At 38.5% G+C, this 21,863-nt stretch overlaps 1 protein-coding gene across 4 annotated transcripts in view; it reads right to left on the bottom strand.

The window, feature by feature from the left end:
* POSTN (periostin) overlaps positions 1–21,863 on the bottom strand; it is a 43,636-nt gene that overhangs the window by 8,725 nt on the left and 13,048 nt on the right. For 2 of the 4 annotated variants that reach the window (XM_090027148.1, XM_090027166.1), the window contains exons 4-20: positions 20,907–21,064; positions 20,091–20,255; positions 18,995–19,141; positions 17,245–17,386; positions 14,091–14,303; positions 13,770–13,904; positions 13,065–13,213; positions 12,354–12,490; positions 11,518–11,648; positions 9,987–10,117; positions 9,694–9,796; positions 8,740–8,807; positions 7,848–7,893; positions 6,523–6,570; positions 5,327–5,389; positions 3,216–3,296; positions 2,316–2,405 (exon numbers count right to left, since the gene is read on the bottom strand). In XM_090027148.1, the coding sequence (XP_089883274.1) occupies positions 2,316–2,405; positions 3,216–3,296; positions 5,327–5,389; positions 6,523–6,570; positions 7,848–7,893; positions 8,740–8,807; positions 9,694–9,796; positions 9,987–10,117; positions 11,518–11,648; positions 12,354–12,490; positions 13,065–13,213; positions 13,770–13,904; positions 14,091–14,303; positions 17,245–17,386; positions 18,995–19,141; positions 20,091–20,255; positions 20,907–21,064 (2,007 nt within the window). The remainder of the gene's footprint in view (positions 1–2,315; positions 2,406–3,215; positions 3,297–5,326; positions 5,390–6,522; positions 6,571–7,847; positions 7,894–8,739; positions 8,808–9,693; positions 9,797–9,986; positions 10,118–11,517; positions 11,649–12,353; positions 12,491–13,064; positions 13,214–13,769; positions 13,905–14,090; positions 14,304–17,244; positions 17,387–18,994; positions 19,142–20,090; positions 20,256–20,906; positions 21,065–21,863) is intronic. The other 2 variants (XM_090027174.1, XM_090027157.1) reach the window with 1 other exon arrangement.

The raw sequence follows: 21,863 nt of genomic DNA, 5'->3' as shown, positions 1-21,863 counted from the left end.
GGGTCCTGAGGGAATTGGCTGGTGTCACTGTGGAGCCATTGGCATGGCTGTTTGTGGACTCCCAGTGCTCAGGCCAAGTCCTTGAGGACTGGAAAAGGCCCAATGTGGTCCCTATTTTCAAGAAGGGGAGGAAGGAAGAGCCTGGCACCTACAAGCCAGTCAGCCTCACTTCTATCCTGGAGAAGGTCTTTGAAAAAATAATCAAGGGCCACATTTGTGAGAGCCCTGCAGGGGAAGTGATGTTGAGGGGTAACCAACATGGGTTCATGCAAGGCCAATCCTGCCTGACCAACCTGGTCTCTTTCTATGACCAGGTAACAAAGAGCTTAGATGGGAAGGAAGAAGTCAATGTCATCTTCTTGGACTTCCAGAAGGCCTTCGATACAGTGTCCCACCCAATTCTGGTGGGCAAGCTGAGGGACTACAGCATTGACTGCGGTCACATGGGTTCCAGGGGTGAACCCAGAGGGTGGTGGTGGATGGGTCAATGTCAACCTGGGAGGGTGTGGGCAGCAGAGTCCCCCAGGGCTCGGTCCTTGGGCCGGTGCTGTTCAACATCTTCATTAGCGACCTGGATGAGGGTGTGGAGAGCACCCTGTTCAAGTTTGCTGATGACACCAAGCTGTGGGGTAAAGTGAATACAGGAACCACATCCAGGCAGACCTGGATAGGTTAGAGAAGTGGGTGGATCTGAACAGGATGCGGTTCAACAAGGACAAGGGCAGGGTGCTGCACCTGGGGAAAGGGAACCAGCATTATGGTTACAGGTTAGGGGCTGACCCTCTCAGCAGCATAGAGGCAGAGAGGGATCTTGGAGTCAGGATTGACTCCAGAATGAATATGAGTTGCCAACGTGATGAAGCAGTAGGCAGAGCCAACCGTACCCTGTCCTGCATCAACAGGGGCATCACTAACAGGACCAGAGAGGTCTTGCTCCCCCTCTATGCGGTGCTGGTCAGGCCAAAGCTGGAGTAGTGTGTCCGGTTCTGGGCACTGCACTTCGGGAGGGATGTGGAGACCCTGGAGAGGGTCCAGAGGAGGGCCACTCATATGGTTGAAGGCCACCGTGGCCAGCCGTATGAGGAGAGGCTGAGGGACCTGAATCTCTTCAGTCTCCGCAAGAGGAGACTGAGGGGGGGATCTTGTGGCTGCCTACAACTTTATCAGAGGCCACCAGCAGGGACTTGGGGAAAATCTGTTCACCAGGGGCCCCCGTGGAGTCACCAGGAACAATGGCCACAAGCTGAGGGAGGATAGGCTTAGGTTAGATATTAGGAAGAACTACTTCATGGTAAGGGTGGTCAGAGCCTGGAATAGGCTTCCCAAAGAGGTGGTGCTCTCACCTTCCCTGGAGATCTTCAAAAGGAGACTGGATAGGCACCTAGCTGGGGTCTTATGACCCCTGCCACTCCCAGTGCTCCTTTCTGCCCATGGCAGGGGGTTGGACTAGATGATCTGTCTTGGTCCTTTCCAACTCATTGATTCTATGATTCTATGATACTAAGTGCTAAAATCCCATTCCAGTAATGGTGCTAGTGGGTGTATCTACATGTGCATTAATGTGCTTTAGGTAACAGGCATTAAATCTAATATCTTCATTGCGAGATGCTAGGAAAACACACATCAGCTCATCTCAATGTGCATTAGCTAAAAAGCATGGCGAGCTTATACATGTGCAGTGAGGCCTCTCCGACACACTGAAATTACAGCATGGAGCAAACTCAATTAATCGTGGTATTTACCACACTCCAGCAGACTCCAATGTCATATGTATCAGTATCCCTAATAAGTTAAAGTGTCCCCACCACCATTTTTCTAGCACAGGGACACTGATTCACATGATGCCCTGGGAACTTTAATTAGAGTGGCTCCCGGATTAGTTATATCCCCTAAGAGCCTAGGTCATTTAACTGCTTTAGATCATTGAATGCTTTCACTCTTAATTTATGTTAAACTTCATGAAATTACTTACTAACATTCTTACTTTTTCTGATTTTGTTTAGATGTTGACACTCTCCAAATTTTATTGCAAAACAAATATTGACAATTTATCTTTTGCATGCCAGTTAAGGGAGTTTTTACATTTCCCCCCACATGGGTCTTTTTAGCTTGAGTGGAAAAATTCTTAAAAGAAAAAAAATCTGTAACTTGGCATAATTAGTTAAATGTTTGTAAAACATTAACTCCTCAGATGAGCAGTGTTAAGGACTTAAATTTGCCTTCCTGTAAAGGGTATACAAGCCCAAATGAGACTTAAGTGGAGACTTGAACAAACTTCATTCATACCCTGTATCTGACACAGTCTGACAGTTTACCTTGAATAATTCTTTCTTCTGTCACCTGTTTTTCAGTCACCTCTACAGGCCGTCCATCAATGATCTTTGTGTATGTTTTGATAATTGGCTCTAAAGAGATTTTCCAAATTAAAAACATTAATAAAAAAGGTAAATAACATATGAAGCACATCATATTGAAGACCCCCCCTACTTATTAGCAAATACGTGAGAATAATGCATGGGGACTTTGGAAATCTAGTTTTAATTTCTGTCTCTGCCAACAAATTGTTGCATGATCCAAGACATTCCTTTGACCTCTTTGTGCCTCTCTTTCCTTGTCTACCCTCTGCCTAGTCTTGTCTATTTAAATTTTAAACTCTTCTGGGAAGGAACTGTTGGTGTCCTCATGATACAAAAGGTAATAGTAAGAACAGTTCTATATACTCTACCTCTATTCTTGGATCCAAAACAACAGCTAAGCTTTTGCCAAAATTCAGGAATGATCACATATAAGTTTTTGGTTGAGGTCCATCTTTGGTATAAACACCTGGAGCAGTGGGAGAAAATTCTGGTCTCTCTGTCCAAGCACTCTAACTTTCTGTATATAACTGGCTACCATGCTTTAGCTTGCAAGCTAACAGTTATTAAAGAACTGTAACAGAAACAGATGGCATGCCAGCATGTGAAGTGCTAAACCTATTTCACTGGATACAATTATGGGACATGGCTAGGGAATAGATAGTGAACATAGGAATAGATGTTTCCTAAATCACATGCTAAAATCAAATGGGATATCTCAATCTCAAAAAAAGAAATTCCCCCCTCTCCCCCTAACCAAACCAGATGACCCTTCCTCATTGGATTAAAACCTAAATTGGAATTGTAAAACTTTCAAAAGATTTCTAGCTAATATACTCTAGGCAATGAAAATGTAATCACCTCCATGAATCACTTTAGTTATTGTCTCTCCTCCCCCGATCACCTGGATTTCTGGTTGTTCAACTCTGGTGAATGTTGGCTCTATAAAATATTATTTGAAAAAAATTAATCAACCTGTTACAAATATGCCTGGATGTAAACAGTGCATGGAAATACGTATTATTCTCAAACGAGTTGAGATAAGAATGGCATTAACTTCTCCACTCCCTATAATTTATCATTTTATTTACATTATTATAATAGTGGTGTAGATTTATATGTGGAAATAACACTAAGAATCAATTCATAGGAGTAACTATGCAATCCTGCATTTTCTCTTATATACTATTTAGTAGGGCTGTGCAAAGCTTCAATCACTGGTTCAATCCAGCAGAGATACAACCTGGTCTGCTGGCCAAATCTCCAAATCTGAATTGAATCAGGAGACCCTTTAATCTCTCTAAATTGAATTGCAACCCTCCAGATCGATTTGGAGAGATTCAGAAAGATTCGATAATTCGGACATAGACAGCTTTAAATGTTTTTTTCTACATACCTCAAGGTACCAGGCAGCTTGTGAAAGCTGACATGCTGTAGTGGATGGAGAGTCCCAAGGGAGCCTGGGAAGGGGGTTCCCAGTGCACTCGGCAGCAGGCCCAGAAGTGGACTAGAAGCACTTCTGGTCCACTTCTGGGTCTGCTGGGGAGCACACAGGGAACACTCTGCCCTGCCCCCCCAGCTCAGTGACTGGTGTCTCTTGGGTCTGGGGGGGCACCCAAGGTCCCCCTGTGGCCAATTGTCAAGATGAGGCAGGGCGCACGGGGCTCCCCTACACTCTTGGCAGTGGACCCGGAAGTGGTCCAGAAGTACTTTTGGTCCACTTCTGGGTCCACTGCCAAGCACCCTGGGGACACCCTCATGCTCCCATGGGATGCTCCATCTGCCCAGGATCTTAGTGATCATGAGCCATGCGTGGGACCTCGAGCTATGTAGAAAAAACATTTAAAACTGTTTATGGCTGAATCACTGATTCTCCGAATCAGCATAAAATCTTTAGATTAGGTCAAATCAAAAATCGGGGCAGTGATCCAAATCAATGAATTGAATCACTGTCCCCAATTCTGGCCAGATATGAAACTGAATCGACTATGGCCTGTTTCATACACCCCTACTATTTAGCAACCGGTAAGTGCTAATTTTTTCTAATGGGTATCTGCTTCCTGTTCTATACCTGAATTGTAAACATTTGTTAATTACTCTGTGTCTGTTATGACAAAAACATCCCCTTAGGTTCCGCAGGTAAAAGGAAGCCTTCCCAGATGTTAGCAGGAAAATCTCTTCTTTGGAGCATTATCTTTACTCTTTTGAACATTATGGGCATGTCTACACATGCAATTAAGGCAACTAAATAAATTCTTGTACTGTTCATGCCAGAGTTTATTGTTCCCGGGTGCCTTGTTTGCAGTTGTGCTCAGGTCCACAGCACTTTGAACTGGGAGGGGACCCTGGGGTCAGCCCGCCATGCTAGGGCTACTCTGACTCAGCTTAATGTGCTGCAGAGGGGCTGGCTGGGGCATAAAAGTGCTATAGTGTGGGGCTAGCCAGCACACAGCCCCCACACTGAAACACCCTCATGCTCCAGCCAGGCCCATGACCATCTACACAAGTGTTGTGGCAAAGTAAATAACTTTGCCTTAGCATAGTACTTGTGTCTGGCAGTACTGTCTTATGTCAGAGTATATAGTTTACTCCAACCTCATATGCAGAAGCTCATATGCAGAAGCTGATGCTTTACTGTAGAGCTAATTAGTCAGCTTTGCAATAAATGTCTTGTGGATATGTGCCTTAGTGACGCTAAGCCTGCTAACAGCTTTTTCAGGGTTTAATGATGGGTTAGGGCTGAAGGAGACTCCTGATCTTCTTCAGGTGACTGATTCCTATTACCCCTATAGCCAAAGCAGAAAATAGTAAACTTTCATTGTGACTTAACTATGTACATATTTTTAGTAGACAGTGAGGCACAGGAGTTTTTGTTCTCCTTTTAGGTCTAAATAATTCGTCACCATTGTTCAGCCACAATGTAGAGCACATTGGCATGTCACAAAATGTATAGTTCTGTTAATCAATCCTACCTTGAATAACTTTTCGAACTGTTGAACCACCAACTACTTTCGTGATTTTCCTACCGGGTATTTCTAACAAACACATGTAAGCATTTTAGTACCACAACAAAAATAAGTCATATTCAGTTGCTCCTGTTCTAACGATAAGACTTCCCTGAATTCTAATTGATAACATGTTAAATAATACCAAAAGAAGAAAGAGTTGATCTCAGTACTGGATAACATTTACTAATGGTAGGTTTTAAGTAGTGCTAAATTATATTTTTTCACCTTTGCTCCACTTTAGTTCTGTGTTAGACTGGCATAACAGAAATGTGGAACATAAGGGTAAAGCAATACTTTTCTGCCTTGTCCAGGAAGATTAGCCATTGGCACCATCTCAAGTGAGTTGGAAGAATAATTATCTTCTTACTATTGCTTCATGATTTGTCCTGGTCTTCCTGGCATAACTAGTAGAAGTAACATTTCTTTAGCCTCAATAGGCTTTTTGGAGGTTCTTTTTATTGGGTGGAAAAGAGACTACTGTTTCTGGGAAGCCAAGAAGAGCCCAAATTGGCTTTATGGGGATTGCTCCTGAGTCACCAGTGGTGAGACTGGGCAGAGTCAGAGCCCTGGCAAACAGAAAGCTTTCCCTGGGTTATAGCCAAAGGAAGGATTACCAGTTTTGGCAGCTAAAGGAGTGATTAGTCAATATTCACAATTTATACTCTTATTTCATCTCTCTTTGGTGAGTGACATTGATCTGTATATACAACAATACCAACACACATTCTGGTCTGCATTAACTGAACAACAAGCAAGATCATGTCTCTAATATTGTGATGAAGCTCTCTCAAGAACAATGAATAATAACCATGATACAAACTTTATACATTATAATGTAAGTTATAAGGTCCCTGTCTGGTACCTGGTAAAGTACAGAAATGTTCATTTTGAAGTGATATAAACAAAACACACTTAAAAAAGGTTATCTTTTTCCAAAAGCAAAACAGATTACAAATGCCATTTTAAAAATTAAATTAAGATGGTAAGAAGCCACTTGGGAAGAATAGTTTTAAGAAACCTTTGTGATAAAGAAAAATTGCCAGCTCTTGTTGTATTTTTATTATTGCTTTGAAGCAAAATGCTGAAATCTGGGTTTGCCCTCTGCCAACATTCAGCCTAGTCCATCAATGTATTTCAGAACAAAAAGGGGGCACTTTTACCTTCTTTTCTGATTATTGGCTGGACGTTGCTTTCAATCACTTTAATCTCTGAAAATATAGGCAATGGAATGTGAAGCACATATACACATAACAGCATCCAAACAAGGTTATTGTTGAATGATACCCAACTTTCAGATTGGGTCTGCTATAAGGAATTGGGTACAATCAAAGTAAATGATGTAAAAGTATAATGTAGAGAAATAGATTATGAAGCCTTTCAATTCTAGTGAGCAGGCATACATGTCACACAAGTAGTATCTGTTTAACAAATAATTTGGCTAAATATAATATTAGATTTTATTGTTTATATAGCATCAACCATGTACTAGGTGTGATGGCTACACTAGTATGTCATTTACTTTCATTGCCAGTTGCATGCCAACAGAAGATAAATAAAAGATAATTAGAGACTCACTCATGCAATTTTGAAATGCTGTTCTGGAGAGAGCACATGCGATAGGCAGAGGAAAAAGACACCAACCTTGAGTCACACCATTTAAAAAACTGAACTTAAAATGTCAGCCTATCCATTTTGAACTGTCTAAAGGAAAGTGCAATATTTTCCATTTCTAACTAGAGTCTTAGACCCCAAAGCCTAATCTTGATTCAGTCATTAAATGTAATCCCTGAATAAAATGGCAAGGAGGTGGTAAATAAGATTTCCTCCTTTATGTCTTTTTGCTTCACAGGGATCATCCATAATGACTATTTCTTGGTAGTGACTCAGTCACAAGCCCCTTGGGTGCACAGAGGAGGTGGGCACCAAGTCCTCTCTCACTTCATAATATCAGAAGAACTGGTAACATAGAGAGAAGAGTACCACAGAGGCTGATGTGGTATGCTGAAACTTCTGTGAATCTGTGCTGCTCTGAACATGGTTATTGGCTGATAATTGAAACAGAGCCTTTTCCCCTACCACCTTAGCCCATGATCTTTAAACTGCTTCCTTCAGCAATTCATCAGTGCCTGAAGCAGCCCAACAATAAAATGATTTAACACTTAAACAATTTACTTAGAGAGCTTGTGGAGTCCCTAGTCTTGGACTATTTTAAGTTCCACATAGATAAAGACTTGTCTAGTATGGTTTAGTCAGGGGTTATCCTGCCCCAAGTAGGGGGTTGGATTAGATCATCTCTTGTAGTCTCTTCCATTCCTATTTTTCTGGGATTCCACATAAACCTTTTACTTAGTGATATTCTCCATTGCTAGCTTGTCATATTTTTGTATAGGTGACTTTATTTTTAATTGAAAATGTAATACTTTTCCGGGTTTATTTTTTAAAAGATATATCAGCAAGTATATCTGGAAATAATGAGTGAACTTACTGTAAAATGTCAGTGGAATCTCCTTGAACGTGCTGCCCTGAATAAACTGCAAATCAAAAGAATTTATTTTAGTACATATGTAAAGACTTCAAATAAAAGCTGTACATTAATTTTTTCTATTCAACACTTCGTAAGTGCCAGATTCATAGCCCACTGAAAGCAAAGACATACACAGGATGAGCACATAAATGGGCATTGGTTCAGGCCCTATGCTACCTATCATTCTGGTAGTCTGTTATTCTCACATTGAGGATATAAGGTTATGAAAGTTTCCAGCTGTTGGGTGCATCATGGCAGTGGAAATCACAAGGGACATCTGCATAATATACACAAGAATGGACATGAGTATATCCTGAAAAAACAGTTTACAATATAATAAGGCTCTGTTGATCTGTGTTAGCCAATGAATAAGAAGCCTTGGAGTTTATTTCTTCTGGTTTTCCAGCTGTACCTCCTTCAGTCCCACATTTGGGGCTGAGTGCATAGTGACATAGCAACTTTGTTACGCAAGGCTTCTTTCATAAAGAAGACCTCTCAAGGAATGAGATTTCTGCCACTAAAACAGTAATGTGCGATGAGAATACGGTCCAGATCTGGTCCAAAGTATATCAGAGAGTTCAGTGTTCAAATGTACTGTAACCACAGTAACTTGGAGAGAGATTTGGTCACTCTGGTATATTAAAATGTATTTCCAGACAGTACATGTAATGGCTTATTTAACGAATTTATGGAAAGTGGACCTTTACTTTAGGACAACCAGAGGACTCTCTGACATATTAAAATATTGTTCACTGGAGATAGTTTCAGGTGGAGACCCCCTTTTTGTGTAACATAGATGTTTGCATGCATACTAGGAACATCAAAAACCATCAAACCATTGTTTAGCAAGTACCTTAACTTGAATGTACTTAATCAGCTTATTGAGGATTGTGAGCAGTTGATTATTTCCAACTGGTAAATCTGCAAAAGGAGTACAAGTATTTGTAGAAACAGAAGGAAATGCAAAGAACTGTAGTTCACTAACTGGCATGAACTGTATATTTCTGAACTGAAGGCATCTCTTATGCTTAGCAGACAATAATATTTGGATTTATAATTGAATGACACACTCTGACAATTTTCATTCCATTAATAAAAAAATGTTTTTTCTATATAAATGACAATGAAAGCAATTTAGTGTTTGTAAGATTAATAATGCCTGGAAGAAGTAGCATTAATGTGTATTGGGCACAAGCAACCATAACTACTTCCTTTGGCCATCATTCTTAATGATCAGAAGGGGCTGTGATTATAATATTGGGTCCAAATCTTTTTTTCCACTTCTGTTTGTCTCTTGCTCTCATCACACATAATTGGTTGGGTTAATAATTTGGACCATCCTATATTTTTCTTTTGGTTGGAGATGTTGTTGCAGTTCAAAAAGATCTCTCTGAATCAGATGACAGTCATCCATAACATTAATAATAAGACAAAGTTTTCTTCTTTCTACTTTGCATAAAGGAGGTGACTTTATAAAAAAAATCAACACACATAGGGCACATCTATATGTGATGCTACATGCACTACAGCACTGTAGTAGCATCAACAGGTGTCAACACGTGACCAGCAGCTACATTGCTATAACAGTGCACTCCCCCATTATAGTTTGTTATAGCACCATTGTTTTTTTATGACTCAGTCTGAAGGGGCAGATAGTGGTGTGTTACCAAAGTAGATGCATAGTTTATTTTCAGGGACTCAAGCCAGGTGAAATAGACTTACACTTGGGCAACTAAGAAAGCTTCTGTAAATAGGTGGAAGAGAATCTGGACCCATGATGTGAATTTTTTCCCCGTATGATACTCACCTGCTGGATATAAGAGCTTATCTACAACATGAATGACACCATTAGTTGTCATGAGATCAGATTCCTTTGACTTCAGGTCATTCACCAGAAGCGTGTCATTTACCTAAGAAACAATAATGAGAGAACACAAGATAGTGAACCTATATATTTCCAAGAAACGCGTTTTATCATTCTAGCAGTTGCATATTCTTCAAGTATGAATGTCTTTCTGTAATGTGCATTCAATTCATGGTCATGACATGCCAAATCTTTATTTCAAGGTGTATCAAGGGAATTTGTTTAACCAGACTTACTGTTTTCAAGTACAGTTTACCGCCTTGGATAGTTTTGAGGATGTTTGTCACTCCAGGTTCAAAACCACTGCCAATGAAAATTCCTTGTGTCAGGTGATAAAGAATAATGTTCCTGAGAGCATTTTTGTCCCCTATATAAAAAAAAAAAACCATTAAATAATGTTGTTTAGTTGATTTTTTAAGATATGGAATGAGCCTCATTGCACCCATTGTTTAGGCAGTCATAGGAGATGAGATTTTTGTATTTCATATGTTACTCCTGCTGACAAAAAGATGAGAGAGAGAAAATGAACCAAACATATGAAAGGAGTTAGTCACATTATTTAGCAAACTACTGGTTCATACTCAGATAATATAATGATAATAGTGGTATAAAAACATATAGAATAAAATAACATTCAGCGTTAGTCACTTGTTTCTAAATGTTATGCCTCTGAATGCTCCAGTCTGTTCTATTCCAATGTAAATCCCACAAACAACAAGTGTAATGCAGCATCAAGCTCATTATGACTAGAATAAGATTGATTTTAAACAGCCTGCAATATTAAATTTTCACAAGTTAAACTTTTTGAAAGAGTAAAATATCATCAATTCTGTATATCAGCGGTTCCCAACCTTTTTCTTATTGAGTACCTCCTTCCAGATTTACCACCTTCCCACATAACCTACCAGCATACATATTATATTTTAACCCCTTAAAAGCCAATTATTATTATAATGAAAATTAAATCTGCCATTACAGAATTTATCCTGCACACCATTCAGAAATGTCTTATGTACTCCCAGCTGTACATGTATTGTGGTCTGGAAACCCCTGCTGCATATGAATTGTCAGAGTGAAAAAAGGGATTCTGTATGTAAACTCTTTCCACAAATCCGGAGGTCTTAAAATGACTAGCAATGAAACAGCTAATAATTGACATCTAACTTATCATAATCACTCACTGTGATAACACCTCCCAGACAGAAATAATGACAATTCATACCTCTATCAATACACTATTCTGCTCCCATTAAAGTTATAATGAACTTTCCATTGTGTTAGAGAAATATGCCAATAAAGCTAGTTGTGTTTGGCTGCACCCTAGAGTTGGTGGGGGTGGGTAAGCTAATTACAGTTCAGAGATAATGTTGATATTTTGGAATCAGATTTCATTTTATTATGAAAAGAACGTGAACATTTTCTTCTCTCCCAGTTCATCTCCTCAGGTGAACCAATTTAGTTCTGGCCAGCCATTTTTTTTCTGATTTAACCTCCCTGAATGTTTCTACAGATCTGCACTTAGGCTAGGCACAGACATTCAAAAAACCAAAGGTGGAATCTGTCCAAGTTATGTGATTTTCTGCAAGCAGCACAGTTTAGATGCTAGTTAACCTAAACTTAGTTAAGTCTATCTAAATATAAGGTCTGTATTTTCCCTCATATTCAAATCCTTCTCTATTGAATTCAGTGGGAGTTTTTGCCTTTCATTCAATGGGTCCAGGATTTCAGCCCTGCTAATTCCATTTGTAGTTCTGTTCTGCTACTTACTGATCAATATTTCCTTTTCTTCATTAGTCAGCCCTTTAAAGGCATCATTGGTTGGGACAAACAGAGTCCATTCTCCAGGCAGTGTAAGAAGGTCTTCTAAATCTGCAGCTTTCACCAGACTGAGAAATGTGCTAATCAGAAAAAAACATGTTCTGTTATATCTCAGTTCCCATAGATTCCTTCACAAAATACATTTTGAAAGAAACTTTTGGAACACACAAGTCTGTTTTCTTAGGAAAGAAAACATATCTAGTACTTTCCCTTGTGATTAGGTCAAGTGATTTCAAGGAAGAGAGGGAATGGAGAAAGAAGACATACATAATTAAAATTTACTGTGGAGCTAATTAGGCACTTCTGCAGTAAACATCTCCTGTAGACACACCCAATGTGTAGTATCTTACTCCACAAATAGTCCTATTGAAAACATTTTGGCCAAAACCCTTCTAGACCCTTACCCTCTAGATTTACCACTAGTTGAATGGAAGGGACCAAGTGAGACCATGAAAACAGACTTGCAGTGCCAGGGCCCCTCTTTGTACCGGAGAATTTCCAAGTGGGAAATGTAATGTTGATCTGGCCTCCTATTGCCACACAAATGTTATAAAAACACTGGACTGGTGCTCAGAGTGAGACTCTATAACAATACTATAACCGTTTCCTATGTCTCTGGTATGGCTGATTAGAAAATAGAGTTAGTGGGGAAGAGGGGCAGCAAGGGAACACCTTCCCTTCCCCTGGCCCCTATTTTTGTTAAAAAACATGATTTTTTCTAACCAGGCCTAGTCTACATAGACAGTCTCCACAGAGATTTCTACACTATCAAAAGATTGGCTTACCTAAATTGTTTATTATTCTTTAGTGTTTCATGCAGTGATTTTTCCGCTGGTTTGATGATCTCGCTGAAAAGGTGAAGAATACCATTCCTTCCTTCTTTACTTCCTCTCACCATACATGAATTTTCAATACATACAGCCTGATTAAAAGAGAAAAAAGAAAAGTGACCCAACAGCAGAGCTCTGATAATGACAAGCTATTTGGATGAAATGAGACCTCATTTGCAATCCCTATCATTTAAAAATATAATTTATCTAGCTTCTCCTTTGCAAATTTTCTTTTTTTAAAGATCAGTAACAGGTATTGTGCAAAAGGAAGCCATTACATAGGTGTAAAATAAATATGTAAATATTTCCCATGCTGATTACTTACTTCACTTGAAAAGTGTTGTTAGCTTTTTTTAAAAACTAAGACTTTGAACTCTTTATTATGAGTCAAACCTTGAAGCCTTTACTTTGCTTTCAATTGAATTTCTATTCAGGCAAAGTTTCCATTTATGTAAGTTTCATTTAATTATAATACATCAAAATAAAATTAAAAAACCTCAAGCCCTCTCATGTACAGTGATATAAAGGCCTGTCATTTGACTTTTAATAGTAAGCATAACTGTAACACCAATATCGTTTTCCATTCAACTGAGCTTACACTCTGTGTAAGGGTTTGGTTTCATTTTATTTGTCAGAGATAGGATAGTTATGTTGTCCTTTACTTACTGTGCGGTACACAAAGACTCTGAGAAGTTTTCCTCCCAAGGTCTCTAATTGTTGTCCATTGTAGAGCTCATTGAGGCCAATTTTCACTTTCAAAACATGGTTCTGCAGGATCAGTTTCAGAAGACGTTGATCCATCCTCAGGGTATCATCTATTAAATTTAAAACACAATATATAAATTATTCTTGCATTCAGGTAAATTCATTGCACAGAGTACAGTCATTTATTCAAAATTCTTGGATTTCTTTGCAACTTAGATTTCAGTGGGGTTCTGAAGAGTATATTGACAGTAAATAAGAAAGGCTGAAAATATAAAAGTCACATGAACTGGGGGTTCTTAGACAAATGGTCACTAATATATTGTTACATTCACCCATTTCTGTTAAGCATCGATGTATATTTTGCATTTTATTTTAGGTCAAATATTTCCAATGACCAAACAGGTATCGATATCATTGACATAAGAAAACTGTGCAGACTTAAGATCAGGCCTTTTATGATTCCTCTTTAGTATAATGAATTTCACTGAACATGGGTATCGAAAAGGACAAAACTTCTCTCGTTCTAAATTTCATCATTTCATTGGGTCATAAAATAAACACAAGGGAAAAAATTCCTCTAGAAAGCCATGATGTCAGCAAATATGATTTTAACATATTTTGATACTATGTAAGAGATAGAGCTGACTCTCTTCTAATATTACCTACCAGAGAAAGCACCATTCAGAGGAGCCAACAGGGTGTATTGACCCTCTGGTCTTAGAGAAGAAGCCAATCCAAGCTGTGCCATCAGGTCTGTGAAGGTGGTCTGCTGGGCACCGCCAAGCTCAAGGACTTGCTTAGCTGCAATTCATAAAAGGAAAGGAAATGAAAGTCAGTCTTAGTTTGCATGGGTATAGGGTTTTTAAATAAGTCCCAAGGAAATACACAGGCAAGTCCACTCAACAAACCAGCCAGTGTAGACATCTGAAAATGCCATCTAGTAAAAAAATATTCTGGTACGTATACAATTTTATAGCTGTCACTCACCAGAATCAGGAATCAACACTTTATCAATGAGGTGAATGACACCATTGCTTGTCACGATATCTTTGTTCTTTACCATCTTGATTCCATTTACAGTCAGGCTTTCACCATCACATCCCACTTCCACTGTGTTTCCTTCCAAGGTCTCATAGACTGCTCCACCCATGATGGCTTCAGAGCACTGGAGAGTATTTAAAATATGGAACTTGATGAGAGCTGAGGAGGGAAAAATAAAACATTCATGTACAGGTGCTTAATGGTAACAGGATTACATAAAACAGTTTAATGGATTGTGACTAAATTGGTGTGCAAACTAATCTAGAATAATCATCTTTATTTTTCATCAGTTACTACAATACCTAACAGGTTTGTTGTAATACTTCCTTAGTTGGGACTAGATGACCTCTTGAGATCCCTTCCAACCCTAATTTTCTATGATTCTATGAAATTGCACTAACTACTAAACCACTGGCTAGACTTTACAGAGAACTGTTTCCAACATTACTCTTGAAGCTGGCTCAATGGGCAGCCAGAAGAGAAAGTTATGTAGGGCCAGGTGGTGGCAAATTAGAAGAGTGGTTCTTTGAGATGGATACTGAGGAGAAGGTCTTAACTTCTAGCCTGGGCTCCTGTTCCCTATACGGCAGAAATAGTTTCAGTGTTGTTTGCCCATTTTCTCTAATGAATATTAAATGCAAGGTAAAGTGGGAGAGCCCTCAATTATACCTCTCCCATGGTTTTGTGGTTAGAGTACTTGTCAGTAAGTAGTGCAGGTTCAAACCTCCTCTGGGTGAGCTGTAACTAGAACCCGACTCATCTTTCACCTGGAGACATTCCCTAATTACACTTCCAGCAAGTACACATGTAGGGCAATCCTCTTGCACCACAAGTACAAATAAAAATCAAAATGCAGGTTAGGGTCCAAAATTGTGGTTGCGCAGCTACACAAATGTTGTTAGCTGTGTGAAGTTGAAACAGGACTTAGCCTTAAAAATGTCTGGTGTTTTTCTAAAAAAAAATTGGGGGTAATCCCCCACATTTTTGGAAACACATTTTATAATTGCCAAAAGAAGCTTAAAAGACATAAGCAAAAAAATGCTCTTTGCAGTTAACCTAGAAAAGCACCTTAAATAGTCATGATAATACATACAGAAAGTGCAGTTGCATAGGTTTCCATAGATTGTTTCCAGACATCCTGCTTTTACACTTATTTTGAATCCCTTGGGACCTGTTCTGGTAATTTGAAGCAGGAGGGAAATACTCACTCTTGCACTAGTCAGTAACTGCCTTTTCTTAATGGGAAGGACAGATGCTAAGAGCAATTCCAACAATAATGATTCTAATGGGACTTCCTTTTATGGAAAGTAAATTTTTATGAGGTACAAATGGATGTAGTCAATGTTCATTACTTTTAGATACATAGTCTCCCATTTGACAACTCGGTTGTTATAGAATTCTTATTCCTAGGTAGCACACAACTGTAGGTAAGTGTGTTAGAGAGTGTTATGATACCTTTGCAAGGCAATCTGATCAAGAACTGGGATTCAGTGATGAGTAACATTTTAAAATAATACTATTACACTGCCTTCAGCTTATTTATGCAAATGAGTATTAGTAGAACAGGGAAACTGGTATTATCTCTATTGTTTGAAGTGCACTGCATAATTATTATTATCTGATTCTAGTAGTAATATTGTATCAGATCCTACACTGGATCAAGTCAATATATTTCCACTAAAAATTAACAAAGGTTACACCATATGTTGATCTGACCCACTATATTCTTGTTTTTCCATTGGGCGCTGGTGATTCAGTAGTCCTGCTACAAATACGTCCATTAAACCAATGTGAGTTCTGCCTCAGTGGCCAAAACTACACATGCGCTTCACTGAGCATGTCTACACATGCACCTGACTGCACAGTCTTTTAGTACATACTTTAGCAGTTAGCAAGTACTAAATGACTACACAGTAACTGCCATTACTGCACAGGAACCACAATTATTGCGCAGTCCTGGAAGTGCACGGGTCACTTTCTGACCCTACCGTGCACTAGCAATGTGCAATAGTGATGAGCTACATTGCCATAGTATCTTGTGTAGATGTGCTCACTGTTGAGTAGACTGGCTGCAGAGTAAAGTGTCACTATCTATGTGTATGACAGTATTAGACTGCAGTAAATTAATTTACACTGTTTGTAGTACTGTCGGGGACAGTAGTATCTTATGCTGGAGTAATTTACTGTGATTAAATATGTGTGTAGACACTGACAGCAGGTGTAAATTGCTCCTGGTCAGCCCAGCCAGCTGGGGGCCAGACTGCAGCCACATGGCTCCAGACTTTCAGCACCCTCATGCCCCAGCCAGCCTCTCTACCTCCCGATGCTGCCACCCAGAGCCCAGGGCTGATCCACAGTGTCCCTGCCAGCCCAGGCCTGCTCCTCCCTGGCTCAGATTGGTGCTATCCTGGGCCTATGTGTAGACACTGAGTTTGGGAATAGTTTAGTCCAGCTCAAACTGCTTTGGAGATTATTGCTTTGCATTAACTGAGCATGTAGATGCATCCATTGAGCATAAGATCAAAATTAAAGCTTATAGGGTAAGATCTTACCTTGGAGTAAGATAAGTGCCTAAGTTTTAATGGGGAGATTCCCAAGTTAGTCAGGACATGTTTACCTCTCCCCCGCCCCCCTCCCCCCAATTAATTTCAATTGGATTTAGGAATCTGTCTATTTTTGTTAATTGCTAAAGAGGTCAGATTGTCTTGACTGCACTTTTCCTATAATGAACAAGAGCATAACCTTCAGTTTATTGTTACTGACTCAGCACAAGACAGGTGCATAGCACTTCACTTAACAAATTGCTATGGGTATTTCCAGTCAGAATTTAGCCCATAGAATGCATGCACCCTTATTATGGAAGACTTATTTACGGGACGAGTTTGGGTCAAAACCCAAGTCAGATGCCACCTTGCAACTCTATCTGAACTATAAAACTGAGATCCTTTCCTATTAGAAGCATATAAACAGTTATAATGTTCATACATTTTCAGTGATTCTGGAGGTTTTACAATTCCTTAGTTTCTAACTCCCAATCTGGTTGTGCCTGAATTTCATATTTGAATTTTTCAGAAACAAACAGGTAAAATCATTGAAATACCTTCAGCAGCCACCTTGTCACCCATGATCCTTTCCAGGACTCCCCTTGGCAGTTTCTCAAAAGCTTCATTGGTAGGAGCAAAAAGTGTATAATGACCAGGTTTTCCAAGTGTATCCAAAACCTCTGATGCAATGGAAGCAGCCTAGAAAAGAAATTTCCTGTCAGAGAACATAGCCTCTCACAATGCCCTTAACATAGAAAACTTAGACAAATCCTGTCTGTGTATGCTCAAAGCTCCAGTGAGAACCCTGGGATGTGTGCATATGAATCTCTAGGTAAAATCTGACCCATAAAATTATCTGTAAATGATACCATGTTTTAGCTTTCTAGGATGTTTATCCAAATATTTTAGGTTGAAATTAACAACAATATGCTCCAGAAGACTGCCAAACTACAAAAAACAAGTAAATAGTAAGAAATTAAAATCTCTAGAATGCCTTAGCTTAATGTTTCAACTTTCTCTGATGACTTAGCAGATGCTAAGAGAGATTTAGTTACCATTAACACTGAAGCAAATGTGCTGCAACTCTACTGACCGAGCTGGAGACCAGCCAGTCCATATAATATCTTTAGATTCAACCATAACAAAACACTCAACTCAAAGTATAAATACAAATAATGTACATTGACTAGTTTATAAAAAAGGGTTATACAACTTGGTTGCCTGGAACAGAAAGGGACTGAACCCATTTACAAAGGAGATGCCTTTCAGTCCAGTGGTCCTATATGCTTGAAAATTTTGTTGAACAATTCATTAAAACAATCTTATTTTAATATTTCTGGACTTATTTTAAAACAAGAGCTACATTTTGCCTTGCATCTCCTCTTTGCCTTCCCAGCATGAAAGTATAATTATACTGTGTTTAGTATGTCACTAACAGGGGTCCTGGGTTTCTCTGATTTAAAAAAATCCAATTTTCAGTTAAAAAAAAAAGTAACCTCAAATCCACATTGTCCATGATTAAAATGAAGCACCACTTATATATTGATGTATATATAGTAGTGTTTCATTTTAATCATGGAAACGTGGATTTGGGGTTACTTTTTTTTTGAACAAAAATTGGGATTTTTTTTTAGTTCAGAGAAAACCAGGATCCCTGGTCACTGCTGCTAGTAAAGCAGGGAAGCAGGGATACACAGAAGGGCAGGTTCTTCCTATAGGAGGGTCCTCTTTGTACAACAAAGAGGTAAGATGCTTTTAACTTTCCTCCTTCTTCCATGGAAGAGAGAAGGACGAGAAAGTAGAAAAGAAAGGAATAAAGAATCCCTCAGCTCCAGAAGAGGAAGAGAGGTCTGGGTAGATCCCCTAGTAGCCCAGTGCTGTGGCTCTGGCACATCACCCGCCCATCTGTCTGTCAGCCTTTTGAAACCAGTGAGATCTGCTAAGCTCCAATGCCAGTTGGTGCTGTCTTTATTGCATCCATGCTTGTCTGTAAATGTCATCTTATTCAAGTGGGGCTGGGTCCTGCAACTTTTCCTTGCATGGACTAAATACCACAGTTCTTAAAGAATTAGGCACACAACATAATCTGCCCTACTGACATAAAAGATCCTCTGAAGTACAGGACTGAGCCCCTACTGGAAATATGTATTGTCCTTTCTCATTGCATTATTTGGTGGACTAGTCCTTAATTTATTTTATTTTCCTCAGAGTGTATAACTACTTTCTTATAGCTAAACATAAGAGAGATAGGGAGAGAATTACAAAATCAAAATAAGTGGGTTTTTATTAGCATTTTCCCCCACTCACTCTAAGGGATGAGAGATCATCCTCAACTTCCAGGTAATCTTGAATAGTATTTCCAACAGGAGTCAGGACACGGTCGATGACATGAACAACACCATTTGTAGCAATCTGGTTGCCATGGATGATCCTGGCACAGTTAACAGTAACAATCTTTTAAAGAATCAAGCAAAAAAAATGTTAACAGGCATTTGACCATACACTTGGCATGCATCTCATATAATACTCAAAGCAAGTATTAGACAGTGACAGTGTATTTATTATGTTTTCCTTTACTTTTGAGTTAAGATGAAGGTGAATTTTAACACTTGAAATGTTGGAATTTTTTTTCCCCTTGGAAAACACCTAGAAAACATCTAATAAAGAGATCTATATGTTCAGGTCACTTTGATCTCATCATCTAACTCCATTACCTAATCACGGTTATTTAGATTCATGTTCCATTCCCCTTCAATGGATAAAAAAAAAAAAATGTGTTTCTTTTGGCTTGTGATCTTCTAAGTACTGATTTAACAATTTCCATGAATTGAAGAGAACAAAAATACTAGTGACTTGACTATGGCCCTTCTAAAATGAAGATAATAGATACTCTTATGGCATTAAATAAATACACTTGTTCCAAGGGCTGCACATGAAAGAAAGGATTTGATCAAAATGTATTTTGTGACACATGACGCACATCTAAACAGAATATCTACCTGTTTAGATGTATAATTATAGTAATCTCTCTTAGTCACAAAAGGCTCCCTCTGTTTAAAGGAAAATTTGGAGTTTGTTTTCTTTTTCTAATAATAATTAGCCCATGTAACTTAATTCTTTCTTTAAAATTTAGCTTTCAGTGTATGAATGTGTCCTTTATAAATAGATTTTAGTTTAACATTTGTAAAATTAGAAGCATTACTAACATGTACATAACTTTCCTGCCCAGGGCAGGGGGTCAGACTCAATGATCTACTGAGGTCCCTTCCAATCCAAACATCTATTAATCTATGTTGAGCACTAATCCCACCATGACCTTCTCTCTTCTTTAGACAAAGAATACTGAAGTAAGAGGAAGTGAAAATATGAAATATTGTATAAAAGATACTTATGACAAACTTACCCCATTAGGATAGTGGTTAATAAGCAGTTTCAGGTCATTGTACATAGATACAACAGTCATGCCATTCTTAAGATCCTTTGTCAACATACGCTTATTTAGCATATGGTGATGGAGAGCATTGTACAGTTCAATATTTACGTTGTCAATCAAATTCTTATGAATTTCCTGAGGAAGAAGATTCAGTTAGACATCTCAGGGATATTCTTCCAATCAACTAGATATATAGTTAATATATACTTATATACACTTGTCAAAACATATGCTTTCAATATAGTTTTGAACATACATTTCTTCTGACTAGGCAAATATTTCAGTTCCTTTCTTACTAATCTTCGGCTAGCTAAAATATTCCCTAAATTGATTTGCTTAAGATCAAAGACAGCAGGGCTCACAACCTAAATAAGTCATATGAGGTATTTGATTTGAAATAAATCAATATTAGATTTAATTAAAATTGTTATTATAGGACAGTTCCCCAGAGTCACCAACAAACAAAGCAATTACTCTATTCCCCTTGCTGGTATTTCCACTATTTTCAGTGCTGTTTTGAACATGATAATGATGCTCATGCTCAAACAGGTACTATTCACAAATGTTGACTGTTTCTACAATTTAAGGAAAAAATATCTGTAAATATGTAAAATATCTATGTCCTTCCAACACAGTTCTAAATATCAAATAGACAAAATGTGTTTAAATGTATAATCTCTATTAATATAGAAGGGTCATAAAACCTTCTTATTTGGTGTAGAGCTCTGTGGTTAATCTTATGCTATCCTAAAATAAGGAATCATAAATATAGAAATATGTAGTTACTGGCTCTAACAGGTTCCAAGCTTCATTGCTTGGTGCAAAGAATGTAAACGATCCTTTTCCTTCAATTTCTTCTCTCAGCTTTGACATATCAGAATACTGTTGTGTGGAGGTAGCTCCAACAATGCCCAGGGTACCATAAACATGATCAATAGGAGCAACTGAAATAAACAAGAGACAGCAGTATTGTAAATTCTTCAAAAATGGTGGCAAACTTTGAGAATCAAATCAACTGCCATTATTTCAACTGCATGATAAAATGTATGACACGGAACTCTTCCATCTACAATTTTTTAAAGAAAGAATTACAAACTATTCAAATTAAGTTACAATTGGCAATATACATTTAGGAATACATGAATAATTGCCTTAAATTATTTGCCGAATGAAAAAACTGATGAAAATGAACTCCAGCCTCAGGCCAAATGTCCCATTCAAGTTGAAACATTTCCTTTGGGGGCATTTATTTGCTTAAATTTGCAAAGCTAAATTTGCAAGTCTGTATAAGAAAGAAACTGTAAATTATGCTTCTTGTCTCTCCTGTTGATACTCTTCTATGGTGGCTTGAACTTTTGCTGAGCCAGAGGGTGAGCAAAATGCTAACCTTGTTGTTCAGTCACCCACTTGAATTTGGACATCTAGATTACACTACCTGATCTAGTAAAGATTTATTTATGCCAAATGGAAGAGTATCAACGGGGAATATAGTGAGAACCCTCATTACCTGCACCCCTTTCCTACATGGTCTATAGCCATGAGATGAGTAGAATGGGTTCATATCCCCTCCCAGAAAGAAGGGAATTAAACAACGCAATGAAAAAAGGAGAATAACAGCTCTCCCTCTAACTTTGTGAACCTAGGTTCTTTTTTTTTTTTTTTTAACTCCTAGATGAAACTGTAGTAAATTCAACTCAAACTTGTGAATAGTTTTAGAACTGCTGAAGCCCACAGTTTTAAGTG

The sequence above is a fragment of the Crocodylus siamensis genome, chromosome 1, assembly GCF_052110815.1.
Source record: "Crocodylus siamensis isolate JL-2025a chromosome 1, ASM5211081v1, whole genome shotgun sequence".
NCBI classification, from domain to species: domain Eukaryota; kingdom Metazoa; phylum Chordata; order Crocodylia; family Crocodylidae; genus Crocodylus; species Crocodylus siamensis.
Note: the sequence above shows the minus strand (reverse complement) of the source record. Positions and strands in the feature narration are given on the sequence as shown.